The 21,195-nt window shown below is 36.4% G+C and overlaps 1 protein-coding gene across 1 annotated transcript; it reads right to left on the bottom strand.

Moving 5' to 3' along the window:
- Window positions 1-1,000: 1,000 nt before the first annotated feature.
- LOC133701762 (uncharacterized protein At3g06530) lies at window positions 1,001-20,929 on the bottom strand. Its single transcript, XM_062125840.1, has 39 exons — window positions 20,599-20,929; window positions 19,128-19,341; window positions 18,944-19,039; window positions 18,712-18,829; window positions 18,452-18,625; window positions 18,167-18,337; window positions 17,627-17,682; window positions 17,372-17,461; window positions 17,135-17,283; window positions 16,822-16,904; window positions 16,600-16,725; window positions 16,423-16,497; window positions 15,440-15,608; window positions 15,087-15,226; window positions 14,899-14,991; window positions 14,240-14,420; window positions 12,969-13,060; window positions 12,744-12,875; window positions 12,452-12,611; window positions 11,082-11,215; window positions 10,852-10,933; window positions 10,604-10,766; window positions 9,803-9,878; window positions 9,459-9,632; window positions 9,301-9,366; window positions 9,096-9,200; window positions 8,150-8,239; window positions 7,308-7,519; window positions 6,985-7,186; window positions 6,698-6,880; window positions 6,345-6,440; window positions 6,174-6,241; window positions 5,755-6,094; window positions 5,090-5,305; window positions 4,037-4,678; window positions 3,546-3,952; window positions 2,645-2,903; window positions 2,133-2,303; window positions 1,001-1,520 (listed from the first exon to the last, which is right to left on the bottom strand). Exons 1-39 carry the CDS (start codon window positions 20,756-20,758, stop codon window positions 1,290-1,292), a joined length of 6,396 nt encoding a protein of 2,131 aa, XP_061981824.1. The 5' UTR covers window positions 20,759-20,929; the 3' UTR covers window positions 1,001-1,289.
- Window positions 20,930-21,195: the final 266 nt, after the last annotated feature.

The raw sequence follows: 21,195 nt of genomic DNA, 5'->3' as shown, positions 1-21,195 counted from the left end.
AAACTAATCCGGTCCATGACGTAGTGAAAAACGCTGGCTAAACGCTATCATTTTAAGGTTTTTTTAAAAAAAAATTAAAATGATATTGCATGAAAGAATTTTTTTGTGTCAAACCGGTTTTTAACTCATTTGAGTTAAACTATGATCTTGACTGGGTCAATGGAATCCTAGTATCTATTCTTAAATAGCTTTGGAACTATACTATTGGTCGCTTTAAAATGAAGCATGCTAAATGTCAAGTTAATTTATTTATTTTTAATGTAAAATAAATATTAAAGTTAATTTATTTTTAAAAAAATATAGATACAATAGCATATTAGATTAACACATGTTATTTATTTATTTGAGTCCAAACATTTTTTTTTAAATCTATATTAAAAGAAAGTTTAGAACTGTGACAGCACAATACCAGAGTCTACTGGAATACTAATTAACTTCAGTGGAAAATAAAACTCTCTCTGGAAAAGAAAAGGAAAAAAAAAGAGAGAGAGAGAAGATGGAGATGGTTGCAGGCACTTAACTTTGTGAAAGAAAGTCAAAATGGTTTCAACATTGATGATTACTAGCAATAGATAAGTATTGCTTGCAGTCAGAGTTCTGTGTTCAGTAGTGGAGCACTGTTGATTACTCGCATGAATGAAGTGAGTAATTCTGGGCTTAGCCTTGAAGTTAGCATGGTATCCACCATTAACAAAATCTTGTTGCGCCACCTAGGCTCCACGAACTCGCATTCAGCACCCTGCTAAAAACGGAGCCGGATAAAAAATATAAAAAAAAACCAAGACGAGGTGTAACTATAAAGTACGGAGTGCAATCTTGGATATCTATCGTTTACCTGTATATCACGTTATAGAGATGGCGACATTCGAATAGAAGCAGAACAAAATTTTCAATACAATGGCAGTGAAGTATTTCTCACTACTGGTAAAACCTGAATAATGCAGGAAACCATCACTGGGCAACTCAAGGCCAAACTTTCCTCAGCCACGGTATTTCAATATTTTAAAAGACATGAAAAGAATTGCTTCCATATATAATAGCACTGTTGCTTGTATATTGATACAGACAAGTATCCATGGCTTGATAACAAATTTCTTGCACCCCAAGTACTCAACACCATGGCGCTGTAGACTTCCTAACCTCACAGAAACCAAGCAACAGATTAAGCTGGATGGTTGACCTAACTCTTCTATAAATTCAAAATTGTGATGTGCCCTTTCCCTCAAAACATAACATTACATACATTAGCTCAGCATAACTATATCGTTTTGGGCACTGAATAAGCAAAATCAGAGATATTGCTGAAGGCTTTCACCACTCATGGACTCCATTTCCTTTAGAACATCCTGGGCCAGAGATTTAACAGGTAACTCCAAGTCCTCGAGCAATTCACCAAGGAATGGGATGGTTTCAGGCAGGAAGACCAAATATTCATCTTTCAGGTTATCCATAAGATATTTAACAATTCTCAGTCCTAGAATTCGAGATCGTATCTTGTCACTCCGAGTTTGCAACAATACCTGCAAAGTGACAACAAATTTGGTTCTCATTGCTTTCTTAAAGAATTTAAATAGGCAACTCTGAATTGAATGGAAGACATAAGAAAGGAGTAAATATATATCTGACGAGGGAGCGAAGGAGGGGAGATTGGCTCAGATTCTCAGGTGGGTATCAGAACATGTGAGCAGTTCAGAGAACAAGGTTCAGGCAAGGTTGGAAGCAAGTAAAAGAAATGAAAATAAAACCATAGCCCGTTAATAGCTTTACCTCTTTGAGCAAACACTAAAATAAAACTATAACAATTGATCAGTTTTACTCGATTTATTCAGCAATCCAGAACAGGAAAAACTTGAAAAAAACTAATTGGAAACAAGATTAGACAGCTGTAAAAAAAAACTACCGGCAACTGCATTTTTCTTTCATTGGTAATGAATAAACTCCTCCTAGATCCCTCAAATTTAAGAATTTTGCTTGTATGCATATAGAGGCATATTTCCATTGGATCAGGTGATTAAGGCCACAACTCATCTTGCATTTAGCATTTCAACAGATAATCATCCAAATTGAGGCCCACCCCAGAGGATTGACACAAATGCATGCAAAGAAAGAAAAAAACCAGTTCTAGAGATCACCTCATGATTCAGGGGCTTCCAAAGAAGATCAGTTCCTGCAGTAACTGCCATTTGACCTATACAAACTATCAACAATTCATCAACTTCGTTAACTGATGGGATACTTGGATGCTCTTCCAGTAATGCTGGTGGTTCGACTATAAGCTGGGATACAATGGGTTTCAACAGAACCTACAGATTCATGCAGGTATAAATCAGTTAAAAAATGACAGTAAAGGAATGGATGCAAAAATAATTCAGACAGTCCTTAAAAGAAATTTTTGTTGATGCATAAATGAAGGGGGATAGTACCACATTACAGTCTCACATTCAAATTATTTTGGGTACTTGATTCAACAAGAGACAAGTCCGAGTTGACAAGATCATATAATTAAACTAGAAACATAAATAATAAATTTGCTTGAACCATAATATGTTATAAAACAGGTAAATCTATTTACGTACTTGAGAATAACAAAGTACAAGTGAAAAAGATGTACAAACAAAGGATAGAGATTTAATGATTTGCTAACCTGAAATTTTGACGAATCAAGAAACTTCCGGCTCCCAGTGTCGTACAAAAAGCATTTATGTAAAGCTGAAATGACCAAAGCCCTGAGATGCCAGCTTTTAAGTGTTAGGACACTGTTCTCTTTTATATCACTTCCAGCATCCTGAATCTTAGCTTTCTTTTTCTTTTGAATCAAACCAGCACCTTTAGGCTTTACAATATTGGTAAGATGCCGAACACAACCCTCTAGCAAGTACTCAAAGTAAGTAACGAACAGAGACCTGCACTTGAGATGACATTATTTAGGCACTCGCTTCAAACAATTCACTTCACATCTCTTTTACATAAAAGTAGTATTCTGATACAACAAATCCTCAATCCCAAACTAATTAATTGGGTGCTGAGACATCAAAACAAGTAGAAAATTTGCATATCTCATAATAGCATTTTTAATTAAAATGCACTTATAGAACATATTCAGAGCTTGATTCACATAAGTTATATTTCCTTAGCATGCAATAACCAAACAAAAGTATCCTAAAAGTTACCTAATGTTTAGATGGCCAAACATCTAAGACAAGGACCGATTCACTATAACACTAGCTGATAAAACAACAAACTTGTTGCAGACTCGTACCATCCAGGCAGGTGCATGTTTACGATTACAGTAAACATTAGGGAAAGATTTTAGCATGAAGTTGGATTAAAAAACGCATGAAAACATGTCAAGATGTCATATGAGTTGTTGACCTGGAATGATTATAATTTAGAGCACAAATATTGATTTACAAAGCAGAGATCCATGGCTCAAAGTTCAGCTACCAACAGACGAAAATAATACAAAACCAAGAGAAAGAATAAGAAATCCATGTCAAGACTGAGAGTGAAAAAAGCCTGAACAAAACATGTATATATTGACTCACCGATGATTCTCAGCAAGTTTGTTTACCAGACCATAGAAAGATATGGCCCTATCTATAACATTGTCCGTACTGTCATTTTCTTCTACATATGACTCAGCCCATTCAATACTTCTAATAAAGAGCGGCTTAAACATGGTCTCCGTAAGTTTCATTGTCAGAGCAATCATTGCATTGACAATGCTTTTCTCAACTAGATCGATATTTTGAATTGAAACAGGATGTTGACGACGAAGATCAAGAGCACGCAAGCAGAGGTCAAAAATGGTTTCATTATAACCACCAACAGATGATCTGTCCATTGTACCGACTAAGCTTCCAAGCATTTCAAAGAAAACTGCCAAGCTTGAATCCCCAGCCTCCACAGTATCGGGATACATCTTCAACAATGGTGGAAGAGCAAGTCGAACCTGCATGGAAAAAATCAGTATTGACGTTACTTGAGCAACAACAGATCATAATTCACATTAATATCTGAGTTTGTCAAATCTTACAGGGATCTTCTCAGCAAGCAGCTTCCGTACTGCATCAGCTTTCTGTCTCAGTTTCATTTTTGATCCTGATGTGTACTCAGGACCATGCACCACGAGTCGTATAATATCTTCAAGATATGGATTGAGGAAACCACCCAGCTTGTCTACAACAGCTTCTAAAGCAAGAAGAATAGAGAGCATAAGAGATTCTTCAGGAAGAGACAGTGCAGCAGAGAATTTGCTAGAAGTTTTTATGACATTCTCCATTATTTGAGGAAGCTGAACAAATGCTCTTGGCCCAAGAGCATCGACTAGAGCACCAGTTGTTCGAAGGCAGCTAGAAGAAATAGCCAAGTTGTTCGAACAAATGCCTTTTGTGATAGATGGAAGGCACATGCTGAAGACAGAATAATTAGAAGAAAATCTATGGGCCAAAACTTCCAGTGTAGAAACTGCTGAAAGTTTCAAGGAGGTATCTGAGTCATCCATTGTATCATCAATTAGCTGAGCAATTTCCAAACACATCTGCTGAAAAGAGTCGAGGCTACTCCCATCCACATGGAACCAATCAGTAATTGAACTTGCAATGGAATTTCTTCTTCCCTTGTGTTTCATTTTAATTGACTCACGCTTCTTCAACGTCTCAGAAAGAAGCCCAAGAGCCTGATTGCAAGCAAAGTACAGTGAAATATGTTACTAAAGAGTCCACCATTTAGCACACAGGTAACAAGTGAGGACTTGAATGTAACATTTATATAATGCACATGCATGCCTACCCATCCACACTCATAAAACAGGTTTGACATATTCAGCACAATTTTTAGGCAAATACCTACAGTAATCATTTTTTTCCTTGCATTTTACCGTGACACTAAAAAAAAAGGAACAAAGAAAGGAGGTGGAATTAACAGAAGATGTTTTCATTTCTATTTAAGCATTGGATATGTCCTTTCAGGGCCCTAGATGTCAGGTTACGAAACATAGAGATACAGTCCAAGGGGTGCGTGCAGGTGCACTAGAAACTCCTAAATACTGTTTGTGTGAAGATCACATTGCTATGCACATCAATAGTACCTTCTTTTTCACATTTCCATCTGAATTGCGAAGCAAACTAATGATGCCTCTGAAGTATGCGGAGGGGATCATAACAGCTGTAGTAGACCTCAAAACAGCATGCATACACTCTTTCATTTCCTTTCTGACTCTAACAGGCACATTTATTTGTTTTCTTCTCAAATCGCTTAGTTGTGAAAGGCAAACAACATGCTCCAAAAGTTCTTGAAGGGTTTCCTGCAGGTTAGCACCAAAAGAAATTAAATCATTTTTACTAGGTCAACAGGTGTAGAATTTCTCCAGTGTCTTTCTCCTCATTCAAATACATACCAGATGATATAAAAACACAGCACAATGATAGTTACACCAGAAGAAGAAATCTAGATGACTATGCTTATCATATGAGACTGAAAAGTTGGGATGTAACGACTATGTTCAACCTTCATACACATTACCAAGAATATCTCAAGTCAATAAACAGAAGGTGAAAGCTTCTGAGGTCCCTACATATGATATTACAGCAACTACTGAGACATGTTGCGTTTAGCATGTCCTGCAGTTCCAGAGTCAAAGGCAGGCAAAATTACCAGATGATGGCAAAATGAGAGACACGGACCATTCAAAAATTTCCTCCAAACATTACTAAATTTATGCATTAAGTTTGTTTCAAGTGAAGAATCAGCAACCTGAATTTTATCTGAATCCTCGCTTGAATCAAGTTTGAATGAGAATTCTGGATCTTCCAACTTGTGTAAAATAAATTCTGTTGCAAATAGCAATTCCATAAACATTTCTTGGCATGAATTGCCAGCTCCTATTAGTTGAAGCAGAGGAATAAGGGAGGGAAGCCAAATCCTGCATGAATATTGCTCACATATCCGAATTGCAAATGCATACTCCCACTCTCTCTCTGCAGAAGATGTAAGATCAATTGTTTCATCAAGGAGGGAGAGTCCTTTCCTAGAAACTAAGGACCGGAAAAGAAGGGCAAGCAACGAAGCCAAGCTATTATGTTCACCCAAAGTCCTGCAGAGAAGCATTTGAATTTAACAAAAAGAAAAGAGCTGTTAGGGATCATAAAATTTGAGTGGTAAATAGGTAATACCTCAACAAGTACATGACGATTGACAGCCTCCTATGCTCAGCAATTTTGGGCAATACATTCACAAAAACCTGAAGACACAATGCAGCCCAACTCAGATAATCGGTTTCACAGCAACTAAATCCAATGCACAAGAGGAGGAGAGTGCAGAGGAAAGCTAGACTTATAGATTACCTGGAGCAATATGTCTGTGTTGCGTGTCTCAGCCAGCCAGCAGGGGACAACTGCAGATATAAGATCCTCAAACACATGTTGTGAATGGCTGTCAATCTGTACATGTTCATGGAAAAAAACAACGATTAGCATGCAGCTCCATGCTCAACAATCTCAATAATATTTGGTTACTATTTTATTCTAAAATTTATTTATCCATAATAGGCAATCGAACAATAAAATTAGGTTGAAGCCACAACTTTCTCAAAAAAACATGTTAGTTTGAAATTGTTCTACATTTGCATAAATTTCAAAAGCCTTGCATTCAAACAAAATTGCCAAGTTGTACAAGACCTGTGCATATATGAACAAACCTGTGAAACAGTTGATTCTCCAGCAACGGTAAATATATCCAATATATACCCCATTATATTCTCTGGAACAACCTTTACAATGGATGATAACAGTGAAAATACATGGTTGCGGACGGCTCCATGCTTAGCAGACCGGGCACACATGATCAACAGTTTGATATTGATTTTATTTGTTATGTCATCCTGGAAAAAAGAAGGGTTACACCAATTTCAAAGGAACAAGCATGAAATCAAACAAGCAGAAACAGACACATCATATCTTTCCAACTGCAAGGAATTCAACATACCTTTAATGGGATAACATTTTTTAGTGAACCGATAATATCTTCAAGAACAAGTAGAAGTGTTTGCTGAGTGTAACAAATTGTGCTAGACCCAGTCTGGGAAACTCCATATGAAGCTTTGATCCAGTTTTCATCTTGGGCAGGCATCCAATCATCCGAAAAGATTTTCTCAAGAAGTTTGAATAAGGGCCCTATCAGATGCTCCCTGCATTCAATTGTATAAAATTTCCGAGAAAATACACAATTCATTATATTGAATAGTAGAGCCATCAATTATTGACCATAAACTAATTATGAAGAACTAAGGTACAATTATTTAAACAGACCTGCTAGCAATATCTTTCTTGAGAATCAATATGTCAAGGAGGGAGCTTAGCAAGCATAATGCAGTTTCTACTTTACAAACCACATCACCATCTAAGGTGGATGTTTGATGTACTATAGATTTCCTTTTCTTCTTCCCGGATGCAGAACCACCTATACGACTTTCTTGTTCGAATATGAAATTGATTGTATGGACTACCGTAGAGCAGGTAATCTGCATTATCCACAAATGTAGCAGTCAAATATCACAAAAACAGTTTGTTTTGCATACAATCACATATTCCAAACATCTCCAGGGAAAAAAACCCCAAAATAGCATTAAATAAGCTAAAGAAAGCCAAGCAAACATGCTAGTTGGCAAAATATGAGCAATCAAGTTCAAGTGGCCCCAATGTAATTACTCCCAGCTCCCTTGAGAATTTATGTCAACCATCAAGGTTTGTATGAAATTTAGATTTTACAAAAGATATACCAAATTCAATCCAACAAATGTGAAACACACTCTTATCTTGTTCCAACTTAGCATGTATTAATAAATATGCGATCCTTAAAGCTCATGTAATATATCACATATATATCATATGTTAAAGAACAACCCACAAGGTCATGGTTTTGTAAAACAACAAGGTCTATCACCACCAACTTCATACAACATCATACATTTCAGTTGTTATTGGCTTCATAATCAAACTCTCTAGCTACTACAAGGCTGATCAGCATACAGATGTTGTGTGCTCACAGAAGTAGCAAGAACCAACATTAAATGCAAGGCCTTGTTAGTTTAAGCACAGTCCACTAAAAGAGAGGAGAAGAACTTAAGTGTGCAAATAAGAAGAGAACAAACATTTAAGTGCATCAAGGCCTCTCTTGTTGCATTTTGTATATCACCATTAGCATTGCGAAACAAAATCACAAGCTCACGAAATAGAAGCTCCTGCTCAACACACAAAAAAAAAGTAAATAAAAGAAAGCATAAGGTTCTACTCTACATAAAAATCACTAGGCAAACCAACTGATTACCACATTGGCCTTTCATAGATACACAAGAGAAACAAAGAACCTTCTCTACATTGAAAAATTAGAAATATTTTGTGCACTTCATTGTGAAAGTTTCCTGGTTGCATAGCACATTTTAGAAAGATATATGCAACTGCTACAGGATATGTTTAACAATACAAATTTTTTTATTATTTTGGACAGGTGCCTTTTCAAATTCTCTAGAGTGTCTTCAACTTCAAAAGACCTGGTCCATCCTCCACACTCTACTTATTGCAATATTTTTGTTTAAATAATGGAAGAGTTTTCAACAGATAAACATATTTTCTCCATTTTTTCCACTGAGCAGTGAATTCCAAAAAAGAGATGGTCAATATCAATCTAAACTGGATTCTCAAGATAAATGCACATTCCCCTTGAAATGTTCAATTTGACCAACATTACCTTGAATCAACACCAGTTTTAAAATAGATAACCCAGTGACAGCATGTACACATATATTTTTCTGTTGTTCCACAACCCTACTTAAAATACTTATCACAACAATGTAGCATGACAACCAGTAATTAGTTGTTCTAGCTTCAATTTGGTGCTCTGCCAGAGCAGCCATTAAAAGCGTCTCCCTAGCAGACATCGAAGAGATAGAGCTGGGTTTGGAGTTTTAGCTTTGTGCCCGTCTGTAGTTTCTCTTTCTGTTTTTAAGCAGGATATCTCACCCTCCTACTTTTTAGTATTTATTCCATCACTTCTAATAGAATTTCTTTTTCTTATAAAGAAAGAAAAGAAAAAGGAACCTGTTTTTCAGTTTTCAATCCACTGTATAATGGGGCACTTAGCTTCTGCAAAACAGTAATGCAAGGTTCTATAATGGCCAATTCTTCAGAAGAGAGCCCATCCAGCTGGAAGAACAAACAATAACACAAGCATTAACAACAACGAGAAGACAGAACCATTTATATCAAATTACATCTGTCCAAACAGCTATAAACAGCTTCTTACTTGCAGGGCCTTTAATAGATAATCTTCACATGCATGCCCTTCCAGTGATGGAGGCATGGCACAAACCTAATACAGGAAGACAATGGGATTGGCATTGGGCAAAAGAGATGATTATACCACAGGAAAAAAAAAATCAAGAAACATGTCTATGCATTTACCTCCAGTAGAAGGCACAAGATCTTGACTTCAGTTTTGGACAATTTCTGGGATGACCGGTCCACCTCGAAATAATATTGACGGCGTCTTTTCAGAAGCTGAGACAGCAATGACTCAGCTTCTTTAACATGCAGTAACGTACTGCCCATTCCTTTAAGCAAAGATATAATCATCATCTGCCAAACGCACACCCAGTCAAAAAAATATTCCAACTAAGAAATCCTACTATTCAAAAGAGGACAATTATGACACCTGTACTGAGGAGTTTTAATAGAAAAACTGGAAATGATAGAACAATCAAAGACCAGTTCAAGAACAAAAAACAGAAGACAATAACAGGGCAAACCTTTGCAAACGAGGAAAGTTGAAGTCCAGACCCCAAGACAAAGGCAAGAATCTTTTCTTTTGTAGATTGATCAAATCTGAAATGGTATGTTAGGTAAAAAGTTGAGAGTAACGAAATCCTATTAAATAAAAATCAGCATGATGATCATGATGAGAACTTTACATCGTAAAGAATCTTATAAATTGAGCACAAACCAAAAGAGAATGATAAGAAAAATTGCTTGAGCTTCATAGCCAAGATGAAGCATTGTACTGGTTAAGAGATTAAGATATGTAAACTCTATGTCAGTCTTGAGCCTGTTTAACATGCAAAAAACAGCGGCCACCTATGCAATAGCATTTGGCGCACAATATTTAAATATCAAAGATACAGCATAAAAAACAGACTGACAAATGATTCCAGGTGCTCAAGGTATTGTTCAAAATAATTTTATAGCATAAAAAGGTTCAGAACCCCAACTTCTGACTTCATCCACAAATCACTTAAAGAGATGGCAGAAGTGGAATGTTTTATTAGTCAATGGTAAACACATCAGGTCATTAAGAGAAAGGAGGAAGACTACTAGGGGGAAATGATAAGTTTTGAAGATTCAGAGGAGGCCAGGTCAACTCATGCCAAAACAGCCAGACAAGGCTGCTTCTATGTCAGCCAAGCATCCACAGGCTCACCTTAGCCTGCCCTTACAATTTACCAGCTTCTCAACATAAATCTATTGCAGTTATTCTGTGCAAAGGATCAAATTTATACACAAAATTCAGGCATACCACCACGAGGGGAAGAAATAATACACTGGATAATTACCTTTGTTCAACATTTTGTGGTACCAGAAGGCTATTCCTGGATGAGCCAAGCAAACAGCACAAAAACGAGGGTAGAAAATTACTGTCTGATAATATAAGCCTTTTTTGTTGCACAATCAGGCCCAATAACTCATCAAGAAAATGACTCCAATTTGCAGTGTTCCCTGTTATTTATTCTGTTTAGAATATATCTGTACAACTGAGAAAGACAAGGACAGCCTATATGAAATTTAATATCACCAGAAATACCATTTTTCTTGCTTAAATAGTCAGCGCGATGTGACAGAGCAGATAACCCTTCAATGCAGCCCATGGAAGCAATCCTGAGATCCTGAAATAAAGGCATTGGTCTTATGGAATCAGACTATGAATGTATATACCGCTAAACCAGCAAAAGATTCAAATGGTATTCAGCATGTTCAAAACAATAATTAGAATGCATGAGAAGCATCAAAGAACCAAAAGGTTTGAGAAAAAACCTGGCTATCAGAGGCAAGAGGAACAAGAAGTGAGGGGAAATTGAATAGAAGCTGAAGCAGCAATCGATCGTCGGGTTCCGAGCAAAGGAATGCAAGACAATGAAGGCTCTCAACTTGGACGGTAATGGAAATGTCTGCAAGATGAAATATCCAGGATAAGAACATGCCATTGCCGCTAGAGATTCAACTCATTCAACAATTAGACTGTCATAGAACCTCAAGAATTTACACCAACCAGAAAAATCAATCCATCAGGGAAACTATATGACAAACAGAACGGAGAAGCAAGGCATAAAACAGTGCCAAAATGGTTCATGGGATGGTAACAGTCTTGATGGTGGGACCATAACAGAGTAATGGCACCACATCCTTGATCAGTGAACCGTATATGTATAATATCATTATCACGCAAATGAGTTACCATATAGAAGAAGAATGTACCACCAGATTCAATAACCAGGAATCGAGAAATATCCATAACATATGGACAACTTTCTCAATGGAAAGCGATACAATTGGCATCCTGAAACTAAAATCACATTATCACCATTCTTTTTTATTACAGTTACAGATCGAATTGCAAAAGGAACCTGACTAATCATCAATGAGTTAATAGCATGTGCAAAAACAAATTAAGTTCACTTCAACACCACCTAACTTCTCTGTTTTCTTCTGACAAATTATATTACATTCAAGGATTTTCTACTACCTATTTCTCTAATTAAACAGTTACAATGACATAATTTGAATTGTTATACAGCATTGAAGTGAACATATTCGAACCTCCATCTCAGCCTCTGCAAACTATATCCAGTAGGATTTCTGTAGCTTCTTCTCTAAACCCTACCTTCCATCTCTCCTTTTCCTGCATCTCTCCCTTCCATTAAAATTATAAATCTTACACAATCCATACAGGAGTTCATCTTATTTCCTTCTCTCAACCCTCAATATTTCAGTTCATGCTTTCACCCCATTATTCTTTCTATTAACAAGGAAGCATTAACAAATGGCAATAAAGAAATTAGCTTAAAGGATTCAGCACAGAGTTATGCACAATATACTTCCATACTTCAAACAAACTTGGTGGGACTAATTAAACCTCACTGAAGTCTCATCATCAATGGTCAGCGTACAACAAAATCAAGAACAGCAAATCTCCAAAAAGACCTCAATCCCACAGACAACTATTGAATTTGTGAATATCATTGGAAAGAAAACAAAAGTGAACAAGTGAATAAAATGAAAGAGAGAATGATAGCTGGGAAGAAAGACTTGAACCAAGCTTTAACTCCATAAATGAGCTATGAATGACTTCTAGATTAAGTAAGAAAGATATATCGAGTAATGCAGTAGGTAAGCCAAAACATTACCTTCATTAGTGTAAAAACCAGACAGAAAATCAATAGGAGAGATCTTGCATTTTGTAACAAGGTAATGAAGATGCTCCTTAAAAAAATGCTTGGACTGAGAGTTCGAGAAAAAGACAAATAAATCTGTAAGTCTGCTGCTAATCAACTGCTGATTGTCCTCCTGAGAATGTAAAAAATAACATTTTCAATGATTGTCTTGTATCCAGGAAAAAGTTTTAAGGATTCAAGAACTAGCCACAAAAAAATGCCGGAAGGGGGAAGGCACCACCAACCAAAAAATATATGGGCCTACCATTGAAGTAAAAGCCTCCAGTAACCTCCAAAAGGTGCAGATTAGGATATTAATATTTAATGCCTTGACATCGGTGTCAAACAGCTGATCTAGGAACCTTCCACAATCCCATTGAAGCATTTCATTATTGAACTGTCAGCAGGCACATACCAAAAAATGAGGGAATAGCACAACCAGAATCAAAATCAAACTTAGGATACACGGTAAGAAACCAACTCAACCAACCTCATTCCCAGAAACAACTGCAGACTGCAGCTCCCACTCGGTCTTCAGAAATGAAAAGAAAGCTTCAAAAAGTGCTGAGAATTGCTCACTTTCTATCATGCAAGGAAAAAAAAAACAATTCTTGTCACAGCATTTCTGGAAAGCAAAAGCACAAATGATATAGACACAAAAAATTGAAAGTGATAACAGTCTCATTAAACAAGATATAAAAATGATAGTCGATAACCAACAACATGATGTAAACCAAGGATCCAGCAATAGAACTACTATAGGTTGTAGCATTGAACTAGTAACTGAAGACTTTCAGGGCAGACAATGTCCAACTTGGTGCCTGGCATAAAAGGGTTCAAAAAGAGACCTTCCTGTCAGACCTGAAGCAGATCCAAGGCCATGATATGGTGTTATTGAATCTAAGACCTGCGCAGTCCAGCGCAGTGTTCAAAAAACATGCCAATATTAGTTGATAAATAGCAGTAGCTGGCATCTTCCACATTTCTGAGGCATTTGTCTAGGAATTTACCTCAATTTGGGAACACTTGGCCCACTAGACATGAAGACTGCTTCCTAAGAGAACCTTTACATGCTTCTTGTGAAGAGCTTAGAATGTGAATTGTGCCGGGTTCAAAACATATAATATCATAACTATGTGAAACAAGCACCTACACAGTGAACACTAAGGAGAAACCTCAACATGTTGATACAACTTTCCTAGGAACATTTGTACAGAGCTTTGGCAAGCACTTCTATAAGACAGTCACTTACATCATTATAATCTGCCTTCAATCCTCCTAACTGTTTCATTCCACATCAACAAATACGTCATACAGAAATCTTACTACCAAAACAGCAAGCCACTCCATAGAACATTCTTAGGGAGTAGTTGTACAATCTACTTAATTCTGATGCCATCATTTCTCTACTGCTGTTCAAATTCCAGGTTTGATATATATATATATTTGCAAATTTCTATGCAAGACAAAGTGATAGGTCAAAAGTGAAAACAACAACAACTAAGCCTCAAACCCAAACTAGCTGAGGTCAGCTATATGGATCCTTTTCTCCATTCAGCCCGATCATAAACCAAATGTGAATCAATATAGCTCAAACTCAAAATTAGGTCCAGTTTAGGGAGGTGTGGAAGTTGATAGAAATGCACTTCAACAACTAGCAGTTCATACAATTCAAGGAATGTTATGAGCCAAGGGAGAGACAATGTTCTTACAAAAAAGTACAAGAACAGAAAATGTTCTTATAACAGAGCAGAAACTTACTATTCTTTGGCCTAAGAAATGATTGCATCAGAACCAAGAGCAGAAGCGTCTTCGAGACAGTACAGTCACTGGAGCTGTCGACAAGCCAGGTCATGTACTCACCTGGGTTCATTGAAAATGTTTCTGCCATGCCATTAACAATCTTCATGTTGATCGAAGATATAGCTTCCTGTCGTAATTTCTGCATTTTTTTTCTCCAAATTGTAACATGCAAGTATTAGATGATACAGTCATAAATCAAACTTCAAATAATGAGGTTACAGAAATGACAGCAGGAACTGAAAAGAAAAAAGAACTTCCACCTCATTTACCACAATTTTCTCAACCACAGAAACCTACTAGACACCATGAAGGGACCTAAAGGTCAACATCCGACTAACACAGTGAGATACCAATTGATTGACCCAATAGTATTAATTTGTTTCAACAAATAACATCAAGAGTCCGTGCTAAAGAGATTAAAAACTTGGCAACTGGATAGTTCTTGGATACCATTCTTTTCCTTGGCAACATTAAATTATATATCCACTACAATGACCAAAAAATTGGCAGGTATGCAAAATTAAACACCATCAATAATGAATAAAAAAAATTGGCTATATTATCAAATTGAATCATGTCAGAAGAAACCAATAAAAAAAGAACTCGAAAAAACTTACCACCACTTCAGAGGAAACAGCAGTGAGATCGCTATAAAATGGCCACTTCACTTCTTTCACTAATTCCAAGACCTCCAAATTTAGCCTCTGTGTCTGCTTGTATAACTTGGAGAAGTCAACAAATAACAAGGAAGACAAGAAGGAACCATATTGCTCGATTTAACATAAGAATAAGAGAAAAGAAAAACCTTTTGAAAAATTAGGAGAAGAGGAAACATCATGGCAGCAAGTTTCTTTGAATAATCAATCTGATCATGAAATGTTGAGACAGCAGTCTTCAAAAATGCAATTGCAACGTCATTAGCTAAAGCAGCTTTATCTGATGCACCTGCCAATGTCAGAAATGAAATAAGATTAGAAATTGTGCTAGAGCAGCTATTTGTACGAGTAAAACTAAGTTGTTCACAACCACTAAGTTTCAAACTAGTAGTCGAGTTTCAATTAGTGGAGCAAAAACTAATATTATACATGATGCAGAATGAGGAGGCCAAATAATTAATCAAATGTACAAGAAAAGGCATTATGAACTAGTCACACATACCTGACCTTAGGGTGCTAACACATTTTTTAAGCACGCCATCTAATGCTTTGAGAAGATCAGAAGGACTGATGATTTCAGACAATCCTTTAAGAGATAAAGCTGCTTGAACAACTGATAGGTCATCATCACGAAGTTGGCACAATACAGCATCTTGAATGGTCACAAGCCTCTGAATCAAATGCAAGTCAAAAGAAAAATCAAATCCTTTTTTTATAAATCAACCTGGAGGATGTAACATTTTGACGGATAGCATGGTTCTAGAAGGATATCACATGCTATCACATTCACCAAATCCAACCAATACAGCACATAAGAATTATTCCCCTTAATCAGCATGTCCAAAAATGCCACTCAGAAGTTTTAAATTGATTTATTCAACAAACAGCTCTCCAAATATTGAAAAAATTGGGAAGTTGATAATGGGAAACTGCTAGCTAGCAATGGAATAAACCTTCTGTGTTCAAGAGGTGCCTCTCCAGAAGTACATGTAAAGAGTTTTAAGGAATCCGGAATTAGGTTTTAGAGGGAGAAAAGAATACCCTAAATGTATAACACCATATTGCACAAAACATTATAGAAAAAGAAACAAAATGTTGAACATCACAGCTGAGCTTAAAAAGATGATCAAAACAGGCTGGCAGAAAGAACTTTGTATCAAATTTAAAAAGAAAATTGCATTTCTAGCATAAAAGTATCAACAATTCACATGAGCAGAGTATATAATTCCAGCAAAGAGTAGAATAATGCACCAAAGTAACCAATTAAGGAAAGAAGCAGATCCAATGAGGCATTGGTCCAGTACCTAGGAATTCAAGGATTAAAACTCTAGGAGTTGGAATGTCCAGGTTCAAGTATCTTTATCCCCAAAAAATAAAATAAAAATAGCTACTTATGTCAGGGATACTATGGAGAGTGCATGTATCCGCCACCTTTAACAGTGGAAACAACAAGGAAGAAATAAAATGAAATGCACCAAATATTACCTTTGAATCAACAGCCATGTTTTTCAGATCAACATGTTTGTTTAAACCAGACAATGTAGCACGCCGGACCTCAGCCTGTAGGAAATTACAAAAACATAAGTAGGGTTAGCAATATGCAAAATGGAAACAACTGCCAAACATATCCTATTCCACAAATGCAATCCTAGTAGATAATACCTTTGGATGGTGCAAAGCAAGCCAAATTTTAGAATCAGAGATGGAAGCTGACATATCCAAGTTCCCATCCAACATTTTGCAAATCTCAAAAACTGCATCATCATTTTTGGATTGCACTTTGGTGTCCTATCAGGAAAAAATGGACCAACAAAACATTGAGAGAGAGAGAGAAACACAGATAGAGCAAGAGAGAGTGGGGGAGATAGGAAGCCAGTCACAGACCTCCAAAAACTTCTGAACAGCTTGATGAAGTTCAAATGGGTAAATTTTATTAATAACCATCAGAATGTCCTTTGCCCAGCTTCCTGGGAAAAATAGAACAAAAGAGTCGTGATAAGTGGCACTGTCAAAAAAATAATCATGACCTTAAATGGGATGGGTTCAAACAGGCAGCTCCAAACACAATAGAATGGTAAGAAATTGAATGGTTGCTGAACAGCCGAAAAAAGAATTAAAGTTCAAAAAATTCTTCACTGGTGTGTCTGCATAAATAGGTACCCAAAAAAACATTCCAGCACATGCGCAAGTAACATACCAGATTGAGATGATGATGGGTTGCTATTTTTCTGAGACATTTTCATGCAAGACAAGAGGACCTTTGAAACAACACGATCAACAAAATTCTTTATGGGAACTATCTCCAATATGGATACCAAAACATGGTGATATGTATCATCAGACGAACTGTGAAAGAACAACAACAGGTTCAAAAGCAATAAGTAAATGAAGAAATACATCTGCAAAACTTTTAAAAAATCAGCACAGTTCACACCTGTTGTCAACCAGAGCTTCCAGAAGCACAGCAAGAAATCTATCGATATTAAACTCCTTAGAAAGTCCCATAAGAACCCCAGCTATTTCCCTTCAAAAAAGTACCCAAACAAAAAAAAAATAGAAGAGACAAGACGTGACAAGTTAATGAAAAAATTGACAGCCAGAATATCTAAAGTTACCAAAATACTGATACAAGAACATAGACTTAATGAAGTTTTGCAATGCTCACACATTCAAGGCAACAAAAATGTACCTGGTTTCCTTCAAAATCTCCAGTACCTTCTTTGGGAACACATCGACTGATTGCAGCTGACAAATTTTTTTTTTTTGCAAAATGATATGAGTAGATAAGAATGAAGGCAAATGATGCAACAATACAACACAAGAAAAATGTTTGACATTGGAGAGCCCATTTACATAAAGGAGCCTCCACCTAACTAAGTAAGCAATTAGAATGATTCACAATATCCATCGAAATCATAAAACAATGTCAACTAGTTATATTAACCAAAGTCATTAGGCTGTACCTCTCTAGCCCAGTTTCAGAAACAAAGATGCACAAGCAAAGTAACTTGTTGGTAATGTACACCAATGAATGAAAACACAAGGAGAAATGGCAAAGAGAACTAAACCAAATCCATCTTTTTAAAAGCACTAACAGCAGCAAAAGCAAAGGAAAAACTATGAAACGAACACTACACAAATTGATAAAACATCAACATATGCAGAAATCAGCCATTGCATTGACATAAGCACGTTACTGACACAACAACATTAGATCACAAAATAGTACCTGAACGAGATTTATTAGAGCCATAACTGACAAACGAAACCATTGCAGATCAGTTGACTTGCTTGCATCTTTCTGAACTATTTCAGCAATTGATCGCATCAAACTTTTGACAAGTTTTGGAGACAAGGAAACCTTATTTGCTAATAGACAAACAATCATCAAAGCAGCAGCCTACAAAGAGGTACAAACATTATACACCATAAAATTAAGAGCAAGAGAGCAAGTCAAAAGAAAGAGATAACACATTGTCTTCCCTGACTCAAAAACAGCACTTTCAAACCTCACCTTATGATCTGAACCTCCTTTGCTGCCAGGCTGAAGTCCAGAAATAACAAATGGAAGGATTCTCTGCACAATATCTGTATTGACTGTTGTTATAGAACCTAATACCTCTATGACCACTGCTGTGCAAAAGCTGACAACAGGTCTTGATGGCTGGAACTTCTTTGCAGGAGATGCCTGCAGCAAACCATTCTATAATTAAAACATGCACAATAAGATAGTAACCCAAAACCTGAGAGATGCAAAATAATCAAAACCCTCACATAGTTGCACAACGCCTCCAAAACTCCCATATCTCGAACACACTGCTGCACCATGACATTTCTAGGTGGCGGTGCACCTGATGCTTTTACACCATCTAGAAACTTCCATTTACCATTCCTACACCATATCCGGGATTAAAAAAAAAAAAGTTAAAGAAGAAGTCAAAATTCAAAAAAACATCACCAAGCTATTAGTATCCTTTCAATGACTTAAAAGAATCCATCTCCCCACCTTGTATCAATCAACTGAACTATTCGAACAAATGCATGAGTATCATGGTAAGGCAATGAGCATAAAATCAAATCCTCGAAATTGTATACATGTATCCTGCAAATTCCAACCATTTTCCACATTACAAAACACAAACAGCTAAATTCAACAATAACCTTAAATTAAAACCTCAAACGATACTTACTTGTATCTTCGTATCAAGTACTCAAGTGTCCTAAGTGATGCAGGCAATTGAAGATGTCCAGATAGTAACCTCAAATATGAACTGATGGTCGAGTTAATATGCTTATTTTCCTCCGCAGTCATCAATTCTCTATCCAACTCTTTACTTTTATGACTAAACAAATCATTTTTATAGTTCTTAAACCTTTCATCCGCGCTTACAAGTACTTCCAAACCTGTGAAATTTAACAAACAAAACAAAACACATTTGATCAAACAAAGCAAAACATAAACTAAAATAACAATCTTCTCTCAAATGCACCATCCAAAAGCCAAAAAAAAAAGGGCACACTCTATGCCAGATTAATTTTGCAAAATTAAAAAAAAAACAATTCATGACTAAGCTCTAAACAAAATGCAGCCAAAAAACTCTTTTTCTCGTATTTAGCAACCAGAAGCCAAAAAGAAATCACACTATATACCAATTTTTCTCAAGAATAAACTAAAAAACTCTGCAACCAACAACCACAAATTCATTTTGCAATTGAAAAGAAAGCCAACTCAATAGCCAAAACCTGATCAAAATGCAGCCTAAATAAACCATCTTTTCTCTCAATAAAAAACAAAACAAAAATCACACCTTATACCCAATTATCTAGACAAGCCAACAGAAAATCACGAGGCAAAAACAACCACAGCTTCTTTTAATAAAATCAATCTATTGAACAAAACTTACCTACAAACCTGTGAAATTTAAGGGGCAAAACTTAAATATTTTACATGAAAATGTTTTCTTAATTTTCCCATGTATGTTTCATGTATTTTACAGGAAAAAAAAGTAGCCAAAAACAACCGCAGCTTCTTGTAATAAAATGAATCTATTTAACAATACTTGCAAGTACCTACAAACCTCTGAAATTTTTACAGGCATTTGTATGGAAAATATTTTAAATGAAAACATTTTCCTGATTTTCCTATGTTTGTTTTTGTCAACATAAGATTTTACCGCGAATCTTTAAACTTAATTCATTTGTTGTAAAATAATTTCATCTCATGAAGTTCCTTAAAATATTTTATATACATTAATCCACTCACTACATCATCCGATTACAGCCACCACCTCATCACAACCACCTCCACTGCCACCAGCCCACCACAAGAAAAACACACTTCATAACACAATTTCGCGCAAAACAAACATAAAACTATTTCGTAATGAAAAAGAAGTTGAATATCTAAATCCTAATTAAAAATCAGCCAAAGAAACTCTCTTTTCTCTCATATTCCGTAACCTAAAGCTAAAAAGAAACACACTTTATACGAATTTGCTCGAGAAACAAGCAGAAAACATATCAACAAAACAACCACAGCTTGTTTTAAAAACTAAACCCTGATCAAAATGTAGCCAGAAAACATAAAATTGAGCAAAAACAAAGCAGAAATTGGCATTTGGAGTGTCAAATTGAAGTAATTAAAGTAAGGAAGTAACAAACCTGAAAGTGCAATGTCAAGTATAGTATCGATATCAAGATCAGCAGCTTCTTTAGGATCGAATAAAATGGAGGGTCGGGTGATGGGACGTTTTTTGGACTCCAAACCAGTTTGAATCACTGACCGGATTGCTTGTAATTGAGAAGCTACACTTGTCGTCATGCCTGCTTACAAGGAGAGAGTCTTGTTAAGGAGGCGTTCGGCTAAAACCCTAGAAGAAGGTTATTGGTCTTAGGGTTTTAAGCAGTAGCGGACTGGCGGGTTTTGTTAACAGACTGGGTGAGGGATTTAGGGTTTTAGTGTTTGAAGATGGTGGGCAGGCTGTTGGAAATAGCTCTTTCTTGTTACGAACTTTTGATGGTCACACGGCGTCGTTTGTTATTAAAGGCGGCAAACTGGGACCATGGTCCGTCTGACCTGAAGCATGGGTAATAAGAAAGCCCAGCCCAACATATTTCTGGACTGCTCCTCCATTAGCGATGGTAAATCGGCCTAACCCAGGGGATTCCCATTTTGAAATTTTTTAAAATACATTAAATTTATCATGGGCCATAAAATAGTTACTACTTTTTGAGAAAAGCTGGGCCTATCAGATGCAT

This window comes from Populus nigra, chromosome 8 (genome assembly GCF_951802175.1).
Source record: "Populus nigra chromosome 8, ddPopNigr1.1, whole genome shotgun sequence".
Lineage (NCBI taxonomy): Eukaryota > Viridiplantae > Streptophyta > Magnoliopsida > Malpighiales > Salicaceae > Populus > Populus nigra.
This window is presented reverse-complemented; position numbering and strand designations above follow the sequence as displayed.